At 33.9% G+C, this 25,513-nt stretch overlaps 2 protein-coding genes and 1 long non-coding RNA gene across 3 annotated transcripts; 2 read left to right on the top strand and 1 right to left on the bottom strand.

Annotated features, from left to right (window-relative positions):
* On the top strand, positions 7,496-8,429 carry LOC18597487. Its single transcript, XR_001927775.1, has 2 exons — positions 7,496-7,937; positions 8,026-8,429. It is a non-coding gene; the product is annotated as an uncharacterized LOC18597487 (long non-coding RNA).
* Positions 10,455-11,945, top strand: LOC18597486 (basic leucine zipper 19). Its single transcript, XM_018120753.1, has 5 exons — positions 10,455-10,569; positions 10,698-11,003; positions 11,144-11,234; positions 11,371-11,497; positions 11,650-11,945. The coding sequence occupies exons 2-5, from the start codon at positions 10,726-10,728 to the stop codon at positions 11,721-11,723; spliced, it is 570 nt and encodes a 189-aa protein (XP_017976242.1). The 5' UTR covers positions 10,455-10,569; positions 10,698-10,725; the 3' UTR covers positions 11,724-11,945.
* Positions 12,150-14,167, bottom strand: LOC18597485 (probable transcription factor RL9). Its single transcript, XM_018120752.1, has 6 exons — positions 14,130-14,167; positions 13,561-13,857; positions 13,395-13,471; positions 13,218-13,254; positions 12,982-13,102; positions 12,150-12,872 (listed from the first exon to the last, which is right to left on the bottom strand). Exons 2-6 carry the CDS (start codon positions 13,817-13,819, stop codon positions 12,260-12,262), a joined length of 1,107 nt encoding a protein of 368 aa, XP_017976241.1. The 5' UTR covers positions 13,820-13,857; positions 14,130-14,167; the 3' UTR covers positions 12,150-12,259.

Genomic DNA, 25,513 nt, shown 5'->3' with positions numbered 1-25,513 from the left:
TCTTACAAGTAACAAATCCCTATTTTTTAATTTGGATACTAGTTTCAATTCTAGGGTTAAAATTAGAAATGGTGAATTCTTGAAAATTGCTGCAATTGGAACTGTGTCTGTGAATACTACATCATGAGTTAAACACATAGCTAGTGTGCATTATGTTCCTGAAGCAAGTCAAAATTTACTTCGTGTGGGACAATTAGCTGAAAACAAGTATGCTTTGCTATTTAGAGGTAGACAGTGTACTGTGTTTGATCCATCGGGTTTTGAAATGTTCACAGTAAAGATGCATAATAACTGTTATCCCCTAAATTTGGCCAATACTGATCAAGTAGCTTTGTATAGTGAGTATGATATTTCAGATCTTTGGCATAAACGTTTTGGGCATGTGAATTATGGTTCACTATCACTTATGCATTTTAGCAAAGTTGTGAAAGGCCTACCTTTGATTGTGAAACTTGAGAAACTGTGTGAAACCTGTCAGCTAGGTAAGCAGGTTAGGAAACCATTTCCTAAGGTAAGTCAAAGGAAGACTACTCAAAAGTTGGAGATAGTCCACACTGACATATATGGACCTATGAAGACTCCATCATTAAGTAGAAGTAAATACTATATTGTATTCATTGATGACCTCACAAGCTATTACTGGATATACTTTATGAAGTTAAAATCTAAAGCTTTGAAGTATTTCAAGATATTCAAGGCATCTACAAAGAATTATTCTGGTATGAAACTTAAGTCATTAAGAAGTGATAATGACAGGGAGTATACATCAGAAAAGTTTGAGGATTTGCTGTCAAAGTGTGGAGTGCAACATCAACTTACTGTCACCTATAATCCATAACAGAATGGGAAAGCTGAAAGAAAGAACAGAACACTTGCAGAGATGGGCAGATGTTTGCCGTATCAGGGGAGTTTGCCTAAGGAATTTCGGGCTGAGGCAGTTAATACTGCTAATTACTTGTTGAACAGGTCATATACTAGGGTATTAGGTGATAAAACTCCATATGAAATGTGGTTTGGATACAAACCATCAATGTCACACTTTAAGATATTTGGCTGTGTGTGTTATGCCAAAGTTCCAGATGAAAAGAGAGCTAAGTTTGATGCCAAAGCACTTGTGGCTGTGATGATTGGGTACAGTGAAGTGACAAAGGGCTACAGACTCTATAATCTCGAGTCTAGGAAGATATTTATCAGCAGAGATGTTAATTTTGAAGAAAGGTATTTTTGGAATTAGAGAAATGCTACTGTTTAAGGCTTGAAGAATGAAGATGAAACTGATGAACAACAACCTCATATGCAATTTAGCCATGACAGAACCAGTCAACTACATGGAAGCTAGTGTTGACAGTAACTGGAAATGTGCTATGGATGCTGAATTCAACATGATTAAGAAGAATAAGACCTGGGTGCTGGTAGATAGACTTAAAGATCATAATGTTATTGGTGTGAAATGGATATTTAGAACAAACTTAAATCCATATGGATTTGTTAACAAATACAAGGCCAGACTAGTTGTGAAGGGCTTTGCACAGATTTATGGGATAGACTATTTGGAGACATTTGCTCTAGTGGCTAGGCATGATATAATCAGGTTGCTGGTAGCCTTGTTTGTAAGAGAAGGATGAAAAATTTATCAATTAGACATAAAGTCTACCTTTCTAAATGGCTACTTGAAGGAAGACATTTATGTAGAGCAACTAGAGGGTTATGTGGAAAAAGGATCTGAAAACAAAGTCTGCAAATTGTTGAAGGCCCTGTATGGTCTTAAGCAAGCGCCAAGGCTTAGTATGAGAGGATCGATGCACATTTACTGGATCAAGGGTTTAACAGGAGCAATACTGAAGCAACTCTTTATATAACAAAGGTAAATGAGTTTGCTGAGCTTATAGTTGCTTTGTATGTTGATGACTTGCTGGTGACAGGTCTTGAGTCTGAATGTTTAGCTGAATTCAAGTCTTAGATGTTGAAAGTCTTTGAAATGACTGACTTAGGACAAATGTCCTATTTTCCTGGGATGGAATTTATTCAATCTTCAAGCTGCATCATGATTCATCAAGCAAAGTATGCTCATGATTTACTAAAGAAATTTCAGATGAATCAGTGTAAGGCTGTTGGGACTCCATTGGCTGCAGGAAGCAAGTTTTGCAATCAAGATGAGTCACTAGATGCTGATGAAAAGCTATACAGGAGTATAATTGGATCCTTATTGTATCTTGCTGCAACCAAACTAGATTTGATGTATGCAACGAGTTTCTTGTCCAAGTATCTACAAGATCCAAAAACAACTCATCTTATTGCTGCTAAACGAATCCTTAGATATGTAAGAGGGACTGCAGATTTTAGTGTGAAGTATTTGAAGACTAAAAGCAGTGAACTTCAGGGTTTCTCAAATAGTGATTGGGTAGGTTCTTGTGATGATTCGAAGAGTACAAATGGCTACTGTTTTTCTTTTGGCAGTAGGGTATTCTCCTGGAGCTCAAAGAAGCAAGATGTGGTAGCTCAATCATCTGCAGAAGCTGAGTACATTGTAACTGCTTTAGCAACAAATCAAGCACCATGGTTAAGGAAGATTTTGAATGAATTAGGTTTCTCTCAGAACAAAAAAACATTAGTTTATGTTGACAATCAATCGGCTATGGCTATAGCTAAGAATCCAATACAGCACAATCGTACTAAGCATATCAGGGTGAAATATCATTCACTCAGAGATGCAGTGAAGGAAGGTAAAATAGAACTTCAATACTGTCCTACCAAGGAGCAATTGGCTGATGTCTTCACCAAGGGATTAAGTGTAAATCGTTTTGAGTTTCTAAGGGACAAATTAGGAGTTTACTCAGTTGGAATTAATGAGGTGTGTTGAAGATTCAGTAATTCCAGCTGGTAAAAGTTGAAGAATAATGAATTTGGGCGCGAAGCAGCTACTGGCTAAAAGAAAGAAGGCATGAAGGATACTATGTCGTTTTGGTTCTTTATGTAATAACTAAATGAAACATTTGCTGTTATGTTGTTTTGTTTTCTTCTGTTTTTTGTTGTGGCTTAAACGCCAGTCCTTGTGTTGTTTTTTTTTTGTTCAGTCTGTTAAGGCAATTAAAACATGTTTTATGTTCAGTCTTTTATTTTCTTGTAGCCGTTAGGCTGAGTCGTTGCAATGCACAGGATCCAATGTCTGGATTTTTGTGCACAACTATGTGGTGCAACAAGGTGTTTTCTCCAATGTCGAATCTTAAGGCACGGTTACCTTGATGCTTATATATACGAATCCAAGAATATAGATGGTTGGTTTTTTCCCAAATTAGTTCCTGATGCTTCTTATTTTCCTCTGTTTTCTGGTTTTGTGAGGTGTGTTCTTTGTGAGCTTGAAATTTCTTATTCTTCAAAAAATTCTACACCATCAACTAATTAACCTACACTCAAAAGATTTGGAGATATTTCTAGAACCAAAAGCACATTGAAGACATACTTGGTGCCTAAGGCAGTTTTTACAACTATTTTGTCGTTCCCCGTAGCCTGCAATATATAGCCATTTCCTACTTTCATTATTGAACGATGATTAGCATCAATTTCTATGAATAATTCAACCTTAGGAGTCATGTGGTTTGAACATGCACTGTTAAGAAGCCAATGATTCTTATCCTTTGAGCTTGACTCTGTGGTAACCATGAATAAAACTTCCTCTACTACATCAACCTTCTCAACCTATGTTGAAGTCTATGGTTTCTCGTCTGTTGCATCAGCTTTGTTCTTGCAAACTCTTTCTATATGTCCTAATCACTTGCATGCATTACATTTGACCCCAAGTCTATACTAACAATAAGATTTTGCATGACTTCTCTTTTTACAGTAAGAACAAGCTGAAAATTTGTCTTTTTTTATTATGAAACTTTCCTATATGTGTTCCAGCTTTGTTTTTCTCCTTAATTTCATTTGAATTCTTTTGAAAAAAGAATATGCATGTGCTTTTCCCTTCACATGAGCAGAGAAAGCATGGTCAACCTTCTCATTTCTCTTTACAGCTTTCCTCTATTCATCAGCTTCCAAAACACTCACCAAATCAGTGATTATGAGTTTTGAGATGTCCTTCACCTGTTTTAGAGAAGTGACTGTAACATCAAACCTCTCTAGTAAATTAATCATAACCTTCTCCACAACTTTCTTATTGGTAAAAGTCTTTCTCATTAAGGCAAATATGATTTACCAACTTTATCATTATATCAACAAATTCATGCACTAATTGACTTTCTTTCATTCTCAAAAGTTCATATGATCTGCTAAGGTTTTGTAAAGGCATCTGTTTACTTCTAGCAGACCCCATAAACTCTTCTTTAAGCTTGCTCCAAGCCTGTTTTGCTAACTCACACCCCATAATCCTACTGAAAACTGAATCAGATACAGCTAAATGTAGGAAAAACAAAGTCCTATATCTTTTTGCAATGTCCTTTTCTTATTGCTTCACTTGTGCCTATGAAGCATTCCCTTTCAGTACTAGTAGTTCAATCTCCTTCTCAACAGTATTCCAAAGGTTAACACCTTTTAGAAATGATTTCATCTTAACAGCTCAAACAGAATAGTTTGAACCCTCAAAAATAGGTGGTATTTATTGAGTAACAGTTGAAGTTGACATCGTTTGAAGAAGAGTTAATTTTTAAAAGGTGTAAATGAAGGTTTTAAGATTGGTTTTTAGAGTTTTAGATGGCTCGAGGATCAGTTGTATGCTTTGATACCATGATATGTTCTATTCAAAGCATTAAAGGATATATAACAGTAATGCTAAAAACTAAACAAAGTTAAGAGAAGAGAACCTTTGTTAATATCGAGCTTCTACATTAAGCGATGAGTAACTACAAGCATTTATATCTTACATACATGGTTAAAACTTGTACAGACAGGTGTATGATAGATACTAAGCCAAACATGCATTACACAAATAAACTATCATTTGGTTTATCAAATCAGTACAACGAAGCAAAATGGACACATGTCCAATACATAGTTCAGAAAGTAAATAAAACTCATGAATAGGTTTATCTCAACATACTAGAGGAAAATCACATCTCTTTGATTCCAAGTTATGAATTAGGTGGTCATTTTGACAAGCGGTTCATGCAAGATTGAACATGTTACTCGAATAATCATGATTCGGATATGTGCTCCACTAGCTCCACTAGTAGAACTGACGTTTGAAAATTTTTGGGAATGTCGAGTTCGGTTAAACAAAAAAATCTGCAAAAGCAATTTCCAGGAATATTGACAGAAAATGAAAGAAAATAACTGATCAAATCAAACGATATAAAAGTTACTAGGTGGCTTGCACATCCGATTTCTCTCGTTCTTATTGAAAGCATATTCATCAGAACATAGAATAAGAATGGAATTCCGAAGGAGTCGGAATTTTGTTCAAATTGCAGCTGCAGCAGCATCTATACAATGCTTGTCCGGTAAAGTTACTATTGGGCCTATTTGGGTCTGAAACTAGACGAGTTTGGACTTAAGGAATGACGTATTAAAGATGGGCTTGCCTCATATAGTGAAAACTCTGTTAAACTTAGACTAAAAAGCCAATAGGAAGAGAAGATGATGCCTTCCCCGCATATTGACAGCCCATGTGCCAAAAGAATCAGGAAAAAGACAGTCCGAGAAACTATCCAAAACCTATGCTATGCTAAGCTAGTGTAGGGGTCAATCCAGCCATGGATTACAGGTCTTAAACCTTCAACAAGTCAAAATCAGGAAAAAAAAATAAAACAGAAGAGCTGACGGGTGTGACAGCCATGTTGGGCATTTTGTGCAGCGAACAAAGAAGGGTGTAAATCATGTTTACAGGGCCAGGAAGATTCTTCTGCCCTAGGAGAGGACGTTTTATTCTTCATGCGGCTCATCAAACATGAGTTCATGTTGAAATCAGGCCTTGTTTTTCTTGCTCGGAATACCAAATCTACTTTGATTAGGCAATAATATTTCAGCAAACCAATGTTATTGTACAAAATCATGCTTTGATTCTCCAGCTTGATATATAGTTCACATTTAAACAGAAAAAGGAGGTTGTTACTATAATTGTAATCTATCCTGTCACCGACAGATAACAAATTAAGATTCTAAATGTCTCTTACCAATTAGAAAATAATTGCCAGGAACGACAGGAGGGATATGTCTTCTGCCATGTAAATCTTTCTTGTTTATAGCTGGTCAGCAACCAATATCAGAAAGTTGAGTTTCCATCAGGGAAAAGTAGAAGTAGGTCCCAAGAAAATTGGGATTCTTTAGTGAGAAGAAAATATTAATCATTCTGTTTGCTGAATAGAGTGGTACTTATTTTGTTTTCTACTTCTTCAAGCCTTGCCCACATGCAGATTATCATCGGGACCTGTCGTTGTCCTAGGTTTAAAACGACTTGCCTAATCATCATGTACAATGAAATTATGTGGCATTGCTTTGGTTCAACTTATTATACTCTTGGAATAAGTTAATTTCTTATCATATCAGGGGGGAAAAAAGGGGTCGGTGAAACTACAATAAACCAAGAAAGGAAAAGGCAATTAAGCACACAACCCGACTCCAATGTTGTCATACAAGGTGGACCTGTCAAGGCCTGTTTCTCGGAAGGGCCATGGACGCGCACCCTATGTTGTGAATAGTAAGTCATTGCTGTGAGGACAGATTGTCATTTTTCAATTATTCGAAATTGAAAAATCTTTGCTATTTCGTCACATGAACATGACTTGCATGACTTAATCAAAATTTATAAACTCTAGATGTACTACTCTGATGCTTATCTAGTATCAATTATCGACATTTAAAATCACACCAAGGACCACGCATCCGTATGCTAGGCAATGTTTGGCTATTTTTCTTCTGATGTACCTTTAATTTCAGCGTTTGTAAATTAGTTCGGGCTTCCTCTCATATCTTAATCAAACCAAACAAGATTTTGGCTGTTTCTTCATATGTCTTTCACATGTCCCTATCAACAATCCCCTTTTTTATCCTTCATTTCATCTTCATTATCCTAATGTATCATTAATTATAAAAGGAAAATATTCTTCTTTTTTGCTGTACTTTTGGCATCATTTCCCTAACTAAACTATAGGTGTAGATGATTTGCAAGGTTTACAGGGTTTCATAGAAGCATCTAGGTCTATAATCTCCTAACATCTCCACATATTTGTAGTAACTATCATAGTAAGTAATTCTAAAGCCAATAAAGCCTTGCTTTGATAGTAAAATTGAGGTACTGGATCTTTAAGATCTTAATTGACTTATTGATTGATTTGTCTGTTCAGTGATTTTTTATATGACATGTAATGCTTGATTTTGATTATAATTACCATATATACATGTTTCACCATAAAAAGAAGAAAGGGTCGAGACTTAATCGATTCCAATGCTATTTTTTTTTAAGAATTATCCCACAATAATTGGCTATCCGAAGAAAAGAAAACTACCCTTTAATTTATATTATATTAAGTAGTTAGGAGTAATTTTGGGAAGCATAGCTTTATATATTTTCGAGCTCAAGCCATGGTGCCACACCATGATTTCTGAGGCCAAAAACAAAACAAGCATAGTTATATAGGTAAGTTAGTAAAGTCGTGGGCACGGACAGGGGGAGGCCATCCCTTGGGGCCTCATCCCCCAGCCTTCACGCTCCTTGATAAAAGAATGGCGATTGGCACTCTTTCCACGTTACCACCCAATGGCACCAAACATTCTTCACTGTTTCAACAATGACACACCGGTTGTCACGACTTCCATAAATACTCTTATAACCTCTATCTTATTTAAAAACCCTCTGAGACCCGACCCCTTTTAGCTAAACCTACACTCCTCCATTAATTCCCACATGGCTGCTAGTCCTCCTCCTCTGTTATCAATGGCGCCTGACGATCCTCAGCAAGACGATCACCTTCTCTTCTCTCGTGACAGACACTTCGCTTTGCATGGTGAGATCATGATGCTTGTTTTTCTCCTACTTTTTACTGTCTTTCTTTCCTTTCTGCTCTTCTTCCTCTGCATAAAACGCTCCCGCAGAAATCCTAACCTGCAAGAATGTTATCCGTCCGAGCAAGTTTTGCCATATAAATTCTCCGGTGTCCCGTCCAAGGGCCAGTCGGGAAAGAGTTCAAAGCTGATGATGAATCAACCTGTGTAGCCAACTGTACAGTGTGTCAGACCTTTGGATCTGTATGGAACCTTGGGCTTGAGTTTGGGTTCATGGAGCAGGCGACCAGGGCCTGCCTTCTGCCACATCAGGGTGAAGATAGAATCCGCCATGAGGTGGCAGCTACAGAATGGTGGAGATAGGGAATAGAGATTCTATGCATAAAAAATATGCCAAACGGCACCACGAGATTTGGTTGCATTGGTAGATATTTTTCATGTATTGGACACTAGTTAATAATTCAAGAAGGTACTTCGAGTTTTCCTTGTATTAATTGCTGCCTTCTTCCTTCTTCTAAAGGTTTAGTGTCATTTTCTCTCATTTATATATATATATATATATATATACTAATTGTGAATAGTCAAGGCATTTGATTTAATGTAATTGACTTAAAACGTAATTTTTTTTTTTGAAAGTTGATTTTATTAGCATTAAGCCACTATGTCATCCAAAGTCTTTAACTTATTGCTAAAGACTTTACCTAGAATGAAACATCATAATTGAAACATACATTTTAAGAGAAATTAACTCATTCATTGATAGATTGATAAAAATCGAAATTCTGCACACAAATGACTAATTCATTGGTTTTTTGTAAAGGTCTTTTAAAAGGGTCTCTCTTTCTTCTCTCTCAGCCTTTTTTTACGGCATGTAAATTTCTTTTCATTATCTTAATAAAAATTTGATTGCTTTTTTTTAAAAAAAAAACAGTAATTGCTACAGTAAAAAAAGTTATTAAATAGTGAGACTTATTTTGTGAGCAAGCTGAGTTCAAAGATGTATAATTCTCCGCTTAAACTTGAGATTAATTTGATTTCATTGGTTTGATTTGCAACTATCAAAGTAGTTTTCTTAGCAAGTTCATATGGTCTTGATGTTTAATTTTTCTTCAGTACTTGGTGAAATTGATTTTGTTGTTATAAACTTCTATTTTATGAAGTTAATTAAACTATAATTTTACTGACTTTAATTTCAATGAAAAACTTAAGATTGAGCTCATATTTACTTGAACTTGAATTTCATGTAACTGGTTGGTACTGCAAATTCGTATATCAATCCAAAATTTAAGTTTCTTTATCATATACCATCCTGAGTTTGGAAATTTGTATAATTAAGAGTTAATGAATCTCGAGTTTAGCTTAATTTTTGATTAATGGAATCATCATCGACTAATTATTTTCCCATACATTTTAGTGAAGTTGGGTAATGGTTATACTAGTTATTAAAAAGAAAACTCATCTCAATTAGATAACTTAATCAATTTCATAAGGCACAAAGATTTTATTTCTAGCTTTTCAAAAATAATAAATATTTTATTTCTTGAAAATTCATACCTTAAGGTCTCAAGTTCGAGTTCTGCCCATTTAATCTATGACATGTCTTTCCCATATATAGTTTCACTTTCTTTTTGTCTCTTTGTTTTGTTTCTTTTCATTGTAGAATTAGTATGTAATTTGGTACCAGAAGAACATTCAATCGGGCCAATTTTGTATTCCAATTGGAATGAAAATTGCAATAAACATGGTTGAAATATTATGATAAATAACGACTGCATTACAAATTATGAATAGAAGGTTGTAGTGATATATATATATATATGGATCTCAATTGGGTAATCATGTATGTTGATGCTATTGATCTCTAAGATTGATCCATGATTCAAATACAAACCGCAATAAGGCCAATTATGGACCTCAATAAAACCCTCTTAAGACGCATTTGGTTTAAAGTGGAGCCTTTCTCGTATTTTTAGAGAAATAAACTTCTTAATAGACGGATTAACAAAATCAAAAGTCTATGTGCTAAGAGCTTTTACATTATTATGTAAATCATTGCCTTTCAAACAGAACAAAAAAAAAAGTAAAGCCTCCCCTTAGTTATATTACCTTTAGAAATGAAACCGAAAGAAGATTGCATATAGTGTAAATATTCACGAACATTCAAATTTATCGTAACAAAGTAATAAGAAAAGAAGAAGAAATGTGAATTCGGAGTTATCGTATAGAGAAAATTTATCACATGTATGTCCACCGAAGCATCACGTGACATGCGTTTTTCACAACGCATACTTACCTTAAACAATTTTTTATCCTTCTTAAGAATTGAACTCAAACATTTTGAATCTCTTTTCTTCTAGGAGCATGCATGTATCTACTCTGTAAGTAATAATTTCTTTCTTTATGAATGAGTTTTTATTTACCAAAAGACACCTGCATTGAAGAGGAAATAGCCATTTCACCATTATTATTTTGTCAAGTTGTTTCAGCTTGGTATAGATAGACTTACCATGTATATATTCTACTTATAAAGGAGTTTACTATCAATGACTTACCAGATATAGAGAAATTAAGTACTATATAACCATGGTCATTGCAGCCCTAGAGATTCAAGCCTGGGAATTCAAGGTCTTTTAAGTGAGTAGACATGAAACCCAGCATGGCTGGCTAGCTTCAGATTTTGTCTGGCTTTTCCTTTCTTTCTTGTGCTTTGTTTGCTTATATCCTGACTGAGAAATGTACTGTAACTTTTGCCTTGCTTGCAGGTAGCATAGTTGCTGAAGAAACATCACCATGCCTCCAAAGGACCAAACTTCTCCAAATCCTGAGCAGATGATCAGCCCCGAGGGCAGCAACCCACCTTCTTCCCTTGACATTGTGGAGCTGACGTCCTCCCTCCAGGCCACTGAACCCCGCAGGGCCATCTCGTTGCACAAAAGATCGGCAAGTGACTCCCTAGTCATACTGAGGAAGCCTTATCTGGTTGGACAAAGCTCGTCGTCTCTTGTAACAGAGACTCAAAAATGGGGTCGGAGCTTTGAACCTACCATGGACCCGAAGAAGATGAAACGGTGGACTTATCTACATACTCATACTATGAAATTGTTTATTTAATTTGGACAGGATTTTTTAACGATAAATACTGACGCACCAAAACACCCAATTTATATAGCTTAATCTTTCACGTAACACTTTTTGATTTGTCCTATAGATTGCTTGCGAACAGAGTTTCAGCTCAGAAATCGCGGCTGAGGAGGATGGAATACATTGAAAAACTCAACAAAGACATAGAGACCGAGCAGGTAGCTAGTTTAATTCCTTTATCAATGTTACTAGTATGTTTTTCTTTTTCTGATTTAAAGTTCAATGATCTTCTATTCCAAATACTTTATAAACTCTCTATGATCTCTCTTTTGTCTATTTGGGTGACAATTGCAGGCCAAAATAGCGGAGTTAGCTCCGCAGGTTTCTTACTATAAACATCGACGTGCGATGTTGCAAAAAGAAAACGATGAAATCAAACAGAAGATTGAATTTCTTGAGAAAGAAGAGGCAAGGAAAGAAGGTGAATTTAGCAACTTTATCTGAGCCATTGGTGCATTGTGGACATTCCTGGAGCATCTAGATTCTAGACTGATCATCTGTTCATCTTTCCTTTTAATCTTTTCTTTTACGAGTTTGAAGACAAGAAATTAACAATTGACCTTCTGGTTGCAGCTGAATACCAAGCATTGAAGGACGAGAGAGATATGCTTGCCCTCACCTATTTCCTGCAGCAAGAAGGCCTTTAGAAGAATACAGCTATATAGTTGGATGGCAAGATCCAGTTCTCAAAACCAAAATCTCAGGGTCTAGACTTGTTAATTTAATATTCGCAAAGTTGCTAGTTTCCTTTCTGTTTTCAAAGCGTGGTTCCATCCAGGTCCCTGAATCATAAACTTTAAAGTGATTTTCAAATAAATGAAATAAAGCAAGCTATCGAAGCATTATAAATCTGTTTAAGGTTCTTATCTCTATGGATCAATATGAATTGAAGCAGTTCATGCAACATTTTGTGAAAACATATCCCATTTCTTGCCAGCAAGACATGGCGGTCTTCTCGTTTTGTCATAAAGAAAATGAAGCTGGAATTGTAGCATGACTTGTCTCGACATAGTTCTAAATTCAAATTTGATAGGGTGCCAGATAATCCAAAGGAAACGACAGAGAATCAGTATAAAAAAAAAACAAAATGGTTATTATCAATTGGTGTAATATTGGTACAAGACAATGAGAGAAACCTTCCTCTTGGATAAGTACCTCAAGATCTCACTTAGAATTGTCCCATTCATATAGTCAGATCTAGAGTACTTACCCTTCTTGCACTCTCCTTACTATGATCTTCTCCTTTCAATCTGCTAAGCTTTGATGAGGATGATGGTGAGTACAATGACAGAGATAACTCACTGCCAACATCGTCTTCCTTGGACCTTCGCTGGCTTTCTTCATTCACTTGTGTTAGCCTCAGAGATAGATCCAAATCAAGGTTGCAATCTGGAGCCTTTCTTTTCATCGCCTTACACTCTTGTGCATTCGTTTTGTTTGCATCAGAAGGGCCAATACTTCTGCCGAAACTTATATGCTCTTCTACTTTAGCTTGCGTTTGGCTTGTGGGGTTGAGCTCAATTGCGCCTGATCTTGGCTGGGTTCGGAAGGATTCAAGATTGTGAGATGATGGGAATTCATTCTTCAGTTCATGGCTTTTCCAGCTAGGTAGTGCATTGAAGGAGGAACTGCCCATCCTGAGACTGTAATTGGTCCAATTGCTTGTACTTTTACTGCCAAAGATCCTCTCCGTCATTGTTCCATGCAGTCCTGGTCTTGGTTCATCAATGAAACTCCTGCTTGAATAAGGATTACGCTGCAAGCACTCCTGGCCATTCCAGGAAGCATCTCCGTATCTTGAAAAGAAGTGAAATTTTGCTTAGAAATTTAATTCCATTGTTGAAATATAGACTAGTTACATTTAAAAAATGTGATAGGTTGGATTTTGATTGTTAATCTTGGTACCTGAAACTACTAGAACTATCGCCATGATGATGATTGTTATATCCTTGCAGCATGGGAAGTTGGCTGAGGTTATAAATGTTTCGATCTCCACTTTCCACAAGATGCCTATGCTCGGTTATGACTGGTCATGTAAAAGTAACTCGTATGCATCAGGGACGACCATTGATCGAAACCCTAGTAGTGCTAATTCAGTGGAAAGGAAAAAGAAGATGGAGAGATTGAAGTAATTAACGTACCTTGTCCAGGATCATCAATCTTCTTGCTTCTATACATCTGATGGAAAAATACCCAAAGGCAGACAAGGAAAACATTGTTAGAAACAAAAGATCAAATGATTTCATTCATTCTATCTATATATGAGTATGGAATGAGAAATTATCAGCTAATTTACAAGCTTTTATAGCCATATTGACCTGAAGATGGCTCTTGACATGAGCGATGCTAAGTCCTTTTATATTCATCAGCTGAAGAACCAACTTTGGGGTAGCTCCTGTACCAAGAATTTTTTTTTTTTCTTAGTTAATTACGACCAAAGTAAGATCAGACCAGAGACTGGGAAGGGTTAGAGATGGAACTCACTGTCTTGTCCACCGAGTCTCTCAACCGCGTGAACAAAACGAAGGTGAAGATCAGGTGTCCACCGGAGCCTTGGCATCTTGGATCTGACATAAGGCCTCACGGAAGGCTTCTTCTCATTCTCTTCCACCGTGCTGTTGCTTGAGCTTCCTCCATTCTTAGGCCTACTTTCACCATCATTTTCTTCAGTACTCTCACTCTCAGCCTGGTTTTGTTTAGATGGGCTTGTCTTTGAACATTCCGTGCCATTATTTCCCTCCATCTTTCCAGCTAGCTCCCGCTCTCTATCAATATCCAAGTCTAGGAATCATAGCATAAAATAAGAAACAAAACATATGCACAGGGTGAACATAGAGGCTTGAAAATCTAGTCATACTACACTAATTTGTAGGGTTGGGCCTTCTTGGTTGATCAGAGCAAGCTTATTTTATCTTCTTTCTATGGCAGGACAGACAGAAAACTGGGTGAAAGGAAGCATCGAACTCTAAGCAAAGGCAAAACAAAGCTACAGGTCTTTGAACAGAGGGGAGGATATGGGAAACCCTAGATCTTAACAGGGAAGACAGACAAACCTGTTTCTTCTCCCTTCTCTCTCTTGGGATTGGGACTAGTAAACAATAATATTTACTCACATCCTTATGTATATATTACAAATATTTTATACTATCCATGCCATGCATGCATGCAACACATCCATGCATGCATGGCTCCACACATCGATGCCAAGTCATGCATTGATGCCAACTATATTCAAAAGAAAATTAGAGATGTCTTGGTAATTGGGCCTGATAATCTAAAGAAAAATTAGAGATGCTTATCTTACTATTTTAAGAAAAGATTAATCAGGAAATTTTATTACAACTATATACTTTATCAATTTTAAACTTGCTTTGTCGGAATCTAAATTGAGCTCTACTTACTTTAAAGTGGACTTTTGTTCTTATTAATTTTGTCCCTTGCCTAAATGAAATGAAAGACTTTCATATGAACTGATGGCGGCCGGGTTGAAATTGTTCCCTAACCCAAAATAAAAAATTAAAAAAAAAAACCTCTTTTTTATTTATAATTCCATGAGTGTAATTCTCCCTAGAGTTTGACAAATAATATTTCAACAAATTCTTTGTGAAATTATTCTTTTTTTCTCGATCAAGTAAAGTTTTATTAATATCAAACATCGTTACAAGTTAAAAGTTCAAAAGCTAAGATACAATAACCTTAAATCATACCATGAAACACAAAAAATAAACTTATAAGTAGTCAATTATCAAAAAAATTCAAATTAATTTTAAATGATTGAGTCGGTCGTTGAGAGATGATTTTAAATAAAAACCCTTTAGGGCCATTTTGACAACATGATTTAATTTTTACCACCGCATATGAAACATTTTTGATCTATCAATATCGAATTTGGCTAAAAGGTATGGAAAAACTACTCAAATCGAAATTAGTTAAGCAACAACAAGATTTGAAAGTTCATTCTCACATATAAATTAACCTCAAAAACAGGTGGGAAACATATATGTGCAGTTGTGAAACTTTGATTGAAGTCCAACCTGGTTTTCGATTTTTGCACGAGGGATTATGAACAGTTGGGAGGATATAATTAATTGAAAGTAGTGCACGAACAGAATAAAAGTGAAGGGAAAATGAGCAGTAACTCACGTTGAGAGGTAGAGCTAGGGTCTGGTGATGCATGTGTGAGCTAATGTGATGCTAAGCTGTAGCTGATGCAGACCCAAACTCAAAAGAAGATTATGAAATTGCCTTTCCAACGGGAATCACGGGCTTTGCTCCTCCTCGGGGAAGTGAAGGATTGGACTATAGTACATTTAGGCCTCATAATTCATCTCAAATTATAATTTTTACTCCATCTAGCCTACCATGGAATACATATCCTGCGAAAGATCAAATATAAAACAAAAAATTAATTTTTTAAATATATATTTTTTTCATAAAAAGATTACAAATATATACCATGATTGTGTTTTTCTTTTCTTTATTATTATGTTTACATGTTAATTATAATAAGCACTATTGCCAATTATCAAACAATTCAATGTACCAACAAAAATAATGGAAGAATTTAAGGCAAAGGAAAAAAAATAAAAAGATGAAGGGTTTCATGTGTTACTTGTTTTAGTTTCTACCATAATCGACATGTCTCTATAGATCGGAGCTCAAGAGTAAGTCTAAACTTGTCTACCAGTCTTCGGATAACTACTACATTAGCGAGAAATTAAACATATAAATCTCGCAATAACAAATGATTACACACTCCAACGGTTTGTCTAGCATTTTTTCATAAGATCTTTGTCGATCAACTCACTTTATATATCGTCAATCAAAGATGGAGTCAGGATTTCAATTTTGAAAAGATAAAAATAAAAAATTTAATATTTGAAGAAATGAAATTATAAAATTGTTAAAAATAAGAATCAAATTATAAATATTTAAAATAAAGTTAAAAAAATAATAAATTTTTGAAACTTTGGAAGGCGAAGGCCCCTACTAGCCCCTCCCTCCGCCTTTGTCTTCAACTCTCCGCACTAACGAGAAAAAAAAAACCATAAACACCTTTGTTTATCTAAAATGACCACTGTTATTTGAAAATGCTAGTGTAAGTGGTCCAACCAATGGAGAAAACATTCATCAGTTTTGCCAACAAAGGTCTATCATATGTTTCTAAAGTCTAGTTAATTAATTGCCTAATTTGATTCTTCCATGTATTAGAGATTCTCTCCCTATAGAATAGTGAAGAAAGAAAAAACGTGGCATTTGTTCATTTAAAGGCTGTAAAATTTATGGCCAGTCCATCTAAGTCCAAAGTGTTTTCCTTTAATTTTTTTCCCCCTAAATCAGAGAAATTTTATCAAAATTTTAAAAGGAATACAAAAATTTTAAGTTTACAATTAAGTCAATTAATATTAACAGTGAATTGAAAATTTCTGTTATACGTAAACAAAATTACTTAATAAATTGCTAGTCTTTATTTGAAATTGCCAGGTTTTGCCCTAGCCTTTTCATATACATAGCCTTAAATCAACCCCTTCCCCCNAAACAAACACGAAGCCTTAATCTCTTCTATTAAAAAAAAAAAAGGAAAGAAATTAGAAAAGGAATGTCTCCAAGTGGTTTGAATGAGAAGGTACATTAAATTTTCGGTTAGCAAGGGACTTTTTCATTCCTCCCACGTGTTACGGATATATAACACTTCAACCAGGGTTCTTCCCCTTTAATTGTGCTGTTCCCATCATATTCACAGGGATCTTGCCAACTGATCCATTTCTCTTTCAATCTTCAGAAACTCTTTACCTTCTTGTACAAGGGACAGCCCAAAATGCTCTCCATCTGCCATTAGGTCTTTACCATATAGTTGATTAATTGTTGTTTGTTTTTCTATATTATCATGTTGTTAAGAAAAAAAGTGCAGGAAAGTCCAAACGAGCAGCTTCTGAAGGAACTCCTAGACAATCCTTCCTCCACAGCTTGGGTCCCTTTAGTGGTATTATTTGTCAACTTGCAAGAAGCACGTGAAGTTTTTTTAGTTTACCAACTCTTTATCATCCTCCATGCTATATTCAAAAGATTATATAAATGAAAAAAATCTTAAAATTATATACGTTAATTTTAATTCAAAGAATTGAATTCAAATCCCATTTTTTTAAATAAACCAAAAAATTTAAACTTTAATTACAACACGCAAGAATATAAATTATAATAATAAAATTTAATAAATTGAAACAGATAACCATGCAAGGGGAATAAAAAACCCTTTATTATATATTTAAGATAAATCATATTATATATATAAATTTCCAACATCATATGTATATAGTACTAGTTAGCTAGTATATATTATAAGGAGGAGCAGCAGCTGATCAAGAAGACAGCAATATATATAACACCCGAATTGAAAACAAACAGAGAGGGGTGAGGGGGGGGTGGCCTGAAAAGATTCACTCCAGCGGCTAGCCTGTGAAGTCAACCCCCCAATTGTACTTTTATGCTCTTTTTCTTATCGTTTATACATAATTAATTATCCTATTCCCTATAGTTTAAGCTGCATGAGAATACGTGAGCCTTTTAATGCGGATCTGTCATGGTTTGAGAATGAGGATGTCTGTCCTTTTATGCAAGTCTCTTAGTAATTAATTTAATTTATTTAGCTAACTCGATTGTAAATCATGCAATGTCTGATCATCTTCATGGCATGAATGATGAATAAGCATGCCATGCCATATCATGAACTCCTTTACATGTATCCATGCAGCTAGAGTTTTATATGACAGGTAAACTTCACTTACATCTTTTGTGATTTTAATTTTTTTATAAATTTTTTAATTAATATCTTATGAATAGGTTAATATCTTGTGAGAATGAAAGTTATTTACAAAATGTTAACTTTGGAAAAAAAGATATTCATGATGTGTTAATTGAGAAAAAAAATACAAGGCGTCAACGAGTGTAGTAAAATTCATCTTTAAATAAGTAATAAGAACCTTTTTTTTTTCCAAGTTTCAAAGAAGCTTCACGACTGCTGGAATATTATTTTGATATTCTCTCATACAAATAGATTTATTTTGGTAGGTGAAGATATTCTGCATTCTCATCTAAACTTTAATAAATTAATGCATGTTACAATATGCCATGCAAATTTATTAAATTGAAATGATGATAGCTTAGAATATAGTAGATAGACTGAGGTTTTCAAGAAAGTCATGCGCTTTCAGTCACTGCAACCTCATTGCCTGACCAATGGACCCTAAATATATACATATATATATATATATATATTTAGGGACATTCTTTGGGCATTCACATTAATTTCCATCTTTTCTCCTTTTTTTTCTTTATTTAATTTTTTTGGGATGGGATTTTTATTAATGTGTTAATTTTGGGTTTTATTTAAAACAAAATTTTATAATTCTATATATATGTTGAGTTGATAGAAAAAAAAGGTTTAATTATGCCATTCCTTGCTTTTTTTCTCCTTTTAATTAATTTATTTCTCCTTGACTTGACTATTATATTTCATATATCATCTTAATTTGTCCCCTGGTTTTAGTTTTTCTCCATTTTCTTTTGTTTTGATGCATCACCCTTTCATCATCATGGATGAAGGAATTGCCTAACTCATGAAGAACCAAAGAATGAGTCTTTTCTCCTATAGCAGATGCTTACTTAATCATTTAAATATCGTACACGCATGGAGACTTAAAATACTTAAACGCTGATTAAAAAATAATCATTTTTCGATAAATTTAAATCAGGCATTATGTAGTTAATTAAGATCACTGCATAACACAATTGAGAATCCGTTTATCATTATTCTCGATAAATAACTATTTCAATGTTTGATTATACTTTTATTATAATAATAACTATTATTCGAAATCTCAATTTCGTGATACTTCTAAATAGTTGATATCGATCTTTGCTTGGTATTAGTTATTCCATGCAAGTAGGAATGGCAGAAGAAATATTTTTAGATGAAATTAAGCATTGATCATTTTTATTCATAATATATATGACATGTTTTTTGCCTTTTATTTAAAGAATCATTTACATTAATTGAAATTAATATACTATACTAATACAATAAAAATTCTTTGTCGGGTATGTTTTGCCTTCATATAGTATGTCAAATTTCTTCCCAAAAACAAATTTATTAATATTAAAATTGCCTTTCACATCAATACGCATGCATAGTTGGAAAAGCATATGAGTAGAACAAGAATATTATATTTTCGTCAAAGGTATAAATTTGTCTCATTATTATATATACCATTTGTGGATCCTACATAATGTAACATCTTACCTATACTTTAGGTCAGTCCCCCTCCTCTTGTACACACACATGTAATTTTTTTAATATTAATTATATATACTTAACATTATTGCCCTTATTATTGTATTATTAGGTCTTTCTTGTTGTTGATGTTATTACTAAATAAAAATTTTAAGAATGTTGAAAAATTCTATTTTCAAATATTATTATGGGTTGGTGTCAAACATTACAAACTATCATGGTCATGAAATCAAAATTTAGTCCACCGAAATAATCACTTTTTATTCTAATTTAAGCTTCATTTTCTAACATAACAAAAAAATTATTGATTCGGGAACGTCTTATTTTTGTCGGTCCATCTGTAATAGAATATGATAAATTAAAATATCTCTTGCTCCATTTACCATTTTTATAAATTAAAATTCATAACAAATTGTAGATTGTAAAATATAATAATATACAGGAAGAGTGAATTTAGTTTCTTGAATATTGATGGGTTTAGCTTCTCTAATTCCTTTTCTTATTCTCTTCTCCTTTAAATCTCTTTTTTTTTTTTTTCTTTTTAAGGCATGTAGATAGACACTAGCCCACTCCAGCACAAGGTTGAGAACGAAATTTATTATAGTTTATGACTGCTAATGTCACAGTGCTTTGAAACAGTGTCATAATTCATTGCATGTGCCTTAAAACAAATTATTATTATTATATTATTAGCATATAAATTTTTTTTTTTGAAACGACTAGCATATAAATTATAATATATATGAACTCATTCTATGTCCTTGAGATGAAAACTCCTTTCTTTTCTTAATAAAACGATTTGGGATATTTTCAAATTTTACTTAAATGTAATCTTCCTGTAGATGATTTTAAGAGTGTAAAAACTCTCATATCGTTATGATGCATTCAGGATTTTACTTTCATCGGAATACTCCCTACACAGAGGAAAAACTTTGAACTTCCCTCAAATATATATAGTAAAAAAACATGATGAGAAGGAAATTTCATTAATTATTTCATCAGAAATATATTCTTTTATATCCTTGCTTGAGAAAGATGGTTTAGTTCATGTTTTGACAGAAGATATTAATCCATCCTTGCTGAACAAAATAATTCTAGCCTGATTAGTGTTCACCCCTCCTGTCCTTAATCTTATGCATAGATTCTCGTGTTTGACTTCCTAAGCTTTCATTCTCACAAGACCTCCTTCACAGACAGAAGGGTAGACATCAATCTGTTTTCTTTATTGTTATGTTCATCTCATGGTCAAGTCGGGCAGCACAAGAAAAATGGGAAAAAAAAGAAAAGAAATGGTGTGGGGGATAAGATCGTATAAATATATAAATATGTATATTTATGTGTGGAATGAGTCTTTGCAAATTGAAAATGAGAAAGATATTTGACCCTTTTTTTAAGTGTAGGGCACCTAAACGTTTACATTGATAGGATATTAATTAGGTAGACCTTCCAATAGACGACATGGTGCAGAAAATGTGTCCACATTAATTTAGCTTTGACTAGGACAATTATGAGATACATATTATATATTTGATTGAATTAATGTAAATTTTAAGTTCAATTCTAATAAATAAGGAGGTGGTTATTATGATCCATTGTTCGATGATTCCAAATTATTATTTTGAGTTTGAATTGAGTTATTATTGAGAGAATTTTTATCCAATTATATTCCCTCTATGCTTTAAGATCACAACTCTCGAATACATACATAAGTACACGTAATAGATTTCATCACTTTTATTCACTTTTCTTTGCTAAGAATTAGATAATACCAAATATTAAAAAAATCCAAACTAATAATCAAAGTTGTTTGTATTATGTAGGAAGGAAAGAGGAATGATTAAATTGGGTGGAAGGAAAAGATGAAGGCGGAATAGGTGGATCATTTGCCAATGGATATGGGCTTGTTAGGTATCTTTGAAAGGTCAAGTGGGTCTATCGACAAGGGCAGGTTGAAGCTTGAAGCCTGAAGCCTGAAGCCTGAAGCCTGAAAGCCTTCGTCTAGTTCCTGGGCTGGTGACCAAGAGCTCGTTCAAAATGATTCACCCAATCACCTTCTCAAAATGAAAAATGGCTCCTTGGATTGCATGGACTGCATTTGAGGCCATCTATACTGAGTTCAATTTGATTAAGTAGGCTGGCACTTCCCTAGATTAGTAACCGAAAACTTGGGTTTGAGGAATTTTATTGGAGATATTGTATTTGTACTCACATTTACTCATGTTGAGTGAAAACTTCATTCTTCATTTTCTCAAAATTTCAATTCTATGAAATCCTGTTAAGTATGTATTTTGTATATTTTATTTTCCTTTTATGGATTTCTAAGTTTTTCATATATATATATATGTATGTATATATATATATATATATATATATATATATATCGAGCTGTTTCCAATGCACAGTTGAATGGAGTTGAGCTAAGTACTGTAGTTCTTTTTCTCATGCTCAAGCACTTTTTAATCATCAAGGTCACTCAGAGCCAGAAATTTCCTAGAAAATGTTTGGCATATCTGTTGAAAGAGAATGTGCCTCCCAATAAGAACAAATGAAAGGGGATTTCCTGGCAACATGCTTCTTCTTTATTAGGGTTATCATAAACACCTTGTTGACCAATGTTTAGTCGTCGCATTTATGGAAATGAATTGTATATACGGATAGGATCTTCTCATAAGTTTTACTTTTCTATTTATAATTCACAATTGTGCATTGATTCTGCCAGCTTTGAACCTGTTTATCAAATACCATTAATTTCTTTGACAGAAACCCATCATCCATCCGTTCCAATAGCAATGGCGGCCCGGCCTTGAAAACCTACCTTTTACAGATTCATTCAAGGTTTCCATGAACCTACATATCATTAACTGACTTGTACTTGGATATCTACAATGTTCAAGTTCTAGTTAGGACCAGCTGAAACTACATATGATCAACAATTGTTAGTGTAATTGTCTTTTTTATTTCGATTAATTTCCTCCATAACCACATACTAACATACATATTATAAGTTTGTCAAACTTATAATATACAACGTACAGTAATTTTAAATTCAAACTCTCTTAACTTCATGTCGTTCTCGTATTTTTCTAATGAACCCTTTTTTAAAATTGTCAGGTTTATCTATACGTATTATAAGTATCAAATCATAAGAATGAGAAAGAAATGTGACAGCAATTTTTACCAGTGAAGAATCATTCCATTTTGTGATAAAGGGGGTAACCTTTCTGCAAGCCATAAAAAGGGTAACAGAAAATCAATATAATATAGGCAGTGGTTCCCTTGAGAAAGAGAACATATCAGCTATACACTAATATGTTCCAATACTATATTAGTATTGTATCATGAACAACTCAGTTCTTTGTTTCCATGTTGGGCTGCCGACGTCTTATTAGTGCAGATTCGGGGAGCAGCAGATAATCACCAATACAGACAATATCCAGTGCCAAATATCTTTGAGCTTTCATATGACTAATAATAGTAATAAAATACTTCCTCCCTTGCATTTTTCTGTCTTATCTTTCTTTTTCAAGATGTTCCGAAATAAAATTTAGATAGGACAGACACGTGTATATATATATATATATATATTCTTGATCCATAACCCACAGCTGTCAAATATGTGGATGCAGGTTAAGATTATATATTTTTTCTGGTCCTTCCATGGCAGAAGCTTTTGACAAGTCTCTGTCAGACCCAATGAGCCGACTGAAAATGTAGATGCATTGGCTTCTGCCACTCTGGCTGGCTAATCTTGATTCATCCGAAAACAAAGGCCATGGAGCATGAACTGAATCAGTACATTTTCCATATTATTTAATGCATCGGAGTTGATCATCGGATTGTAAAAACAAATAATTACCCCAAAAGAGATTTAATCAATCCAGTGTGTTTCATGAGCTGCCGCAAATGGAACAGTTTAGCAACATGTGAAAATTCTTGCAGCCGTTTTTGACTTTGTTGGTACGGTAAAAGATAATCGTGAATCATCACATCCACATCAATCTTTAACCTTTGTTTCATTAACTTTGTTACGAAAGGAAAAATATTTTTTTTTTCTTTAAATATTTATTTTTTAAAAAGTTTTATAAAAATTTAAGTCAAAAATACTATTTTTTTTTTATCTTTTATAAAGGAAGAAACACTAAATCTAGAGTTAAGCGGTCTAAACATCCATTGGCCCAAAAGCATATATCATCATAATGTATTGTTTCTAGAATTTTGTTATCCTTTATAAAAGAAGAAAACACCAAACCCCAATGTCATCAGTTAGCATCATTTATTCCTTTGTTAGGTCTCCAGTCCCATCTCAAATCTTTTAATTATTCGTGTTAGAATCTTATTAATTGTTTGGGTATATGAATTTTATAAATATTTAATTAATATTTAAATTTTATTAAATTAAATAAATATAATCTATCACAATACACATCAACTTACAAAGTATTGTTCGTTTTAATCCGTTAACTTTACTGTTTTATCTCACAATAAACATTTCACAAGTTAAGGTTAATGTGAACTTTAAATATTTAATTTTAATTTAATGCATAATTGATGTAAAATTCATGATTCTCGTTAAGATTATAATATCCTTCCTTAATGTAATTAAGGTTTATGACTTCTGATTGAGACGGTAAAATCCTGATGGCTATCTGCTGAGAACGTACAACTTTGCTGATGTGAAATTCACATGACATCTAAATAAATTATTGTCATCTTGATACTGAGAAAACCTAAGTCATTCTATTTTGGACCGACAATTTCGGCCCAAAATTGGATCGGGGAAGAGCAAAGTTTCCAAGCATGCTGGGCCTAAAATGGGACTGAGCGGTGGGTCCACCCAAAAGATGATTGCGATCCTCCGACGTCCATCACGCACATGTTTGTGGACTTCCACCTTATATAAGTGTTGCACCAGATCACTTTTGTCTTCTGTCTATCGATGACCTGTCATTTCCCACTTCCACGCGCCATTGGAGCCTCCTATTGTTACTACTTACATAAGTACTCTATGCTCTTCTATTTCTTCTAAATATCATATTAAAGACAAAATTAATCTAAAGAGAAGGTTCGATGGGGACTAGAAATTTGAATCTTAAACCTTATTTTTTTTTATAAAAAAAGTAACTTAAAAATTATAAGTTTAACAACTATCGAAACTAATTATCATTTTTTTAAATGTAAATAATTACAATGATATTAAATAATATGAATATAACTTTGACATTTTAAGCCAATCTTGATTCATTCAATATTATCTTTTATTTTCATTGATTGTTGACTCAAAACATCGAATTAGAGGTGGATTACTTCTTTAAGTAGACAATATCATTTCCTTTCATGACGATTTCTCTAGGCATTAATAAATGGCATGCCCTCTTCCTTTAAAACATCAAATAATAATAATAAACCTATATACTACTATATAACATTAAATTTATTATGTTCATATGCTTCAATTGTATTGTGTAAATATATAATATTAATAATTATATCAATAAATATAAAAATAAATATATTTTTTAAACGTATTATATGACACAAGATAACTTAATTAAGACGTTTATTAAATAAGTCGGTCATAACTCGTTATAATTAATATACTAAACTCTTATTTTGTTTTAACAAATGGAATAATCCAGTGTTGCGTAAGTGCACGCGCTTGAAAGTGGAGTGCGGGAAATGTTAGGTGTGATTGGATTGCGGGAGATGCGGGGCTTGAAAAAAGAAATGGTAGATTGAAGAGAGAGAGAAGAAATAAAAAAATGGCAGTGAAAAACAAATAATGAATGACCGAGGCGAGGGGGGCCTAAGATGGAAAGATTAGAGAAGGACATGGCGTGAAAGACAGGCAGGGCGCGACTTTAGCGGCTCCACCGAAATTGATAATCTTTCGAAAGATAAGAGGAAAAAACAAAACACAATTAGTACTTCCAATAATTTTCTGTTTTCGGACATGGTTTTAACCTTGGACCAGAGAGAGGAATTTGTCTGATTAGAGACTTAGAATAGAATTTCATACACGTAGAATCCAGGAAAGAAAAAGTACTAGCAACTAAATCTCCCATCAAATTTGGAGAAACAGAGGAAAACCCAACACACACACACACACACACACACACACACACACACACAACGAAAAGGAAACGAAAT

Source organism: Theobroma cacao, chromosome 5 (genome assembly GCF_000208745.1).
Source record: "Theobroma cacao cultivar B97-61/B2 chromosome 5, Criollo_cocoa_genome_V2, whole genome shotgun sequence".
In the NCBI taxonomy this organism is placed as follows: Eukaryota; Viridiplantae; Streptophyta; class Magnoliopsida; order Malvales; family Malvaceae; genus Theobroma; species Theobroma cacao.
The sequence above is the reverse complement of the archived record's forward strand: the minus strand, read 5'-3'. Positions and strand labels throughout refer to the sequence as shown.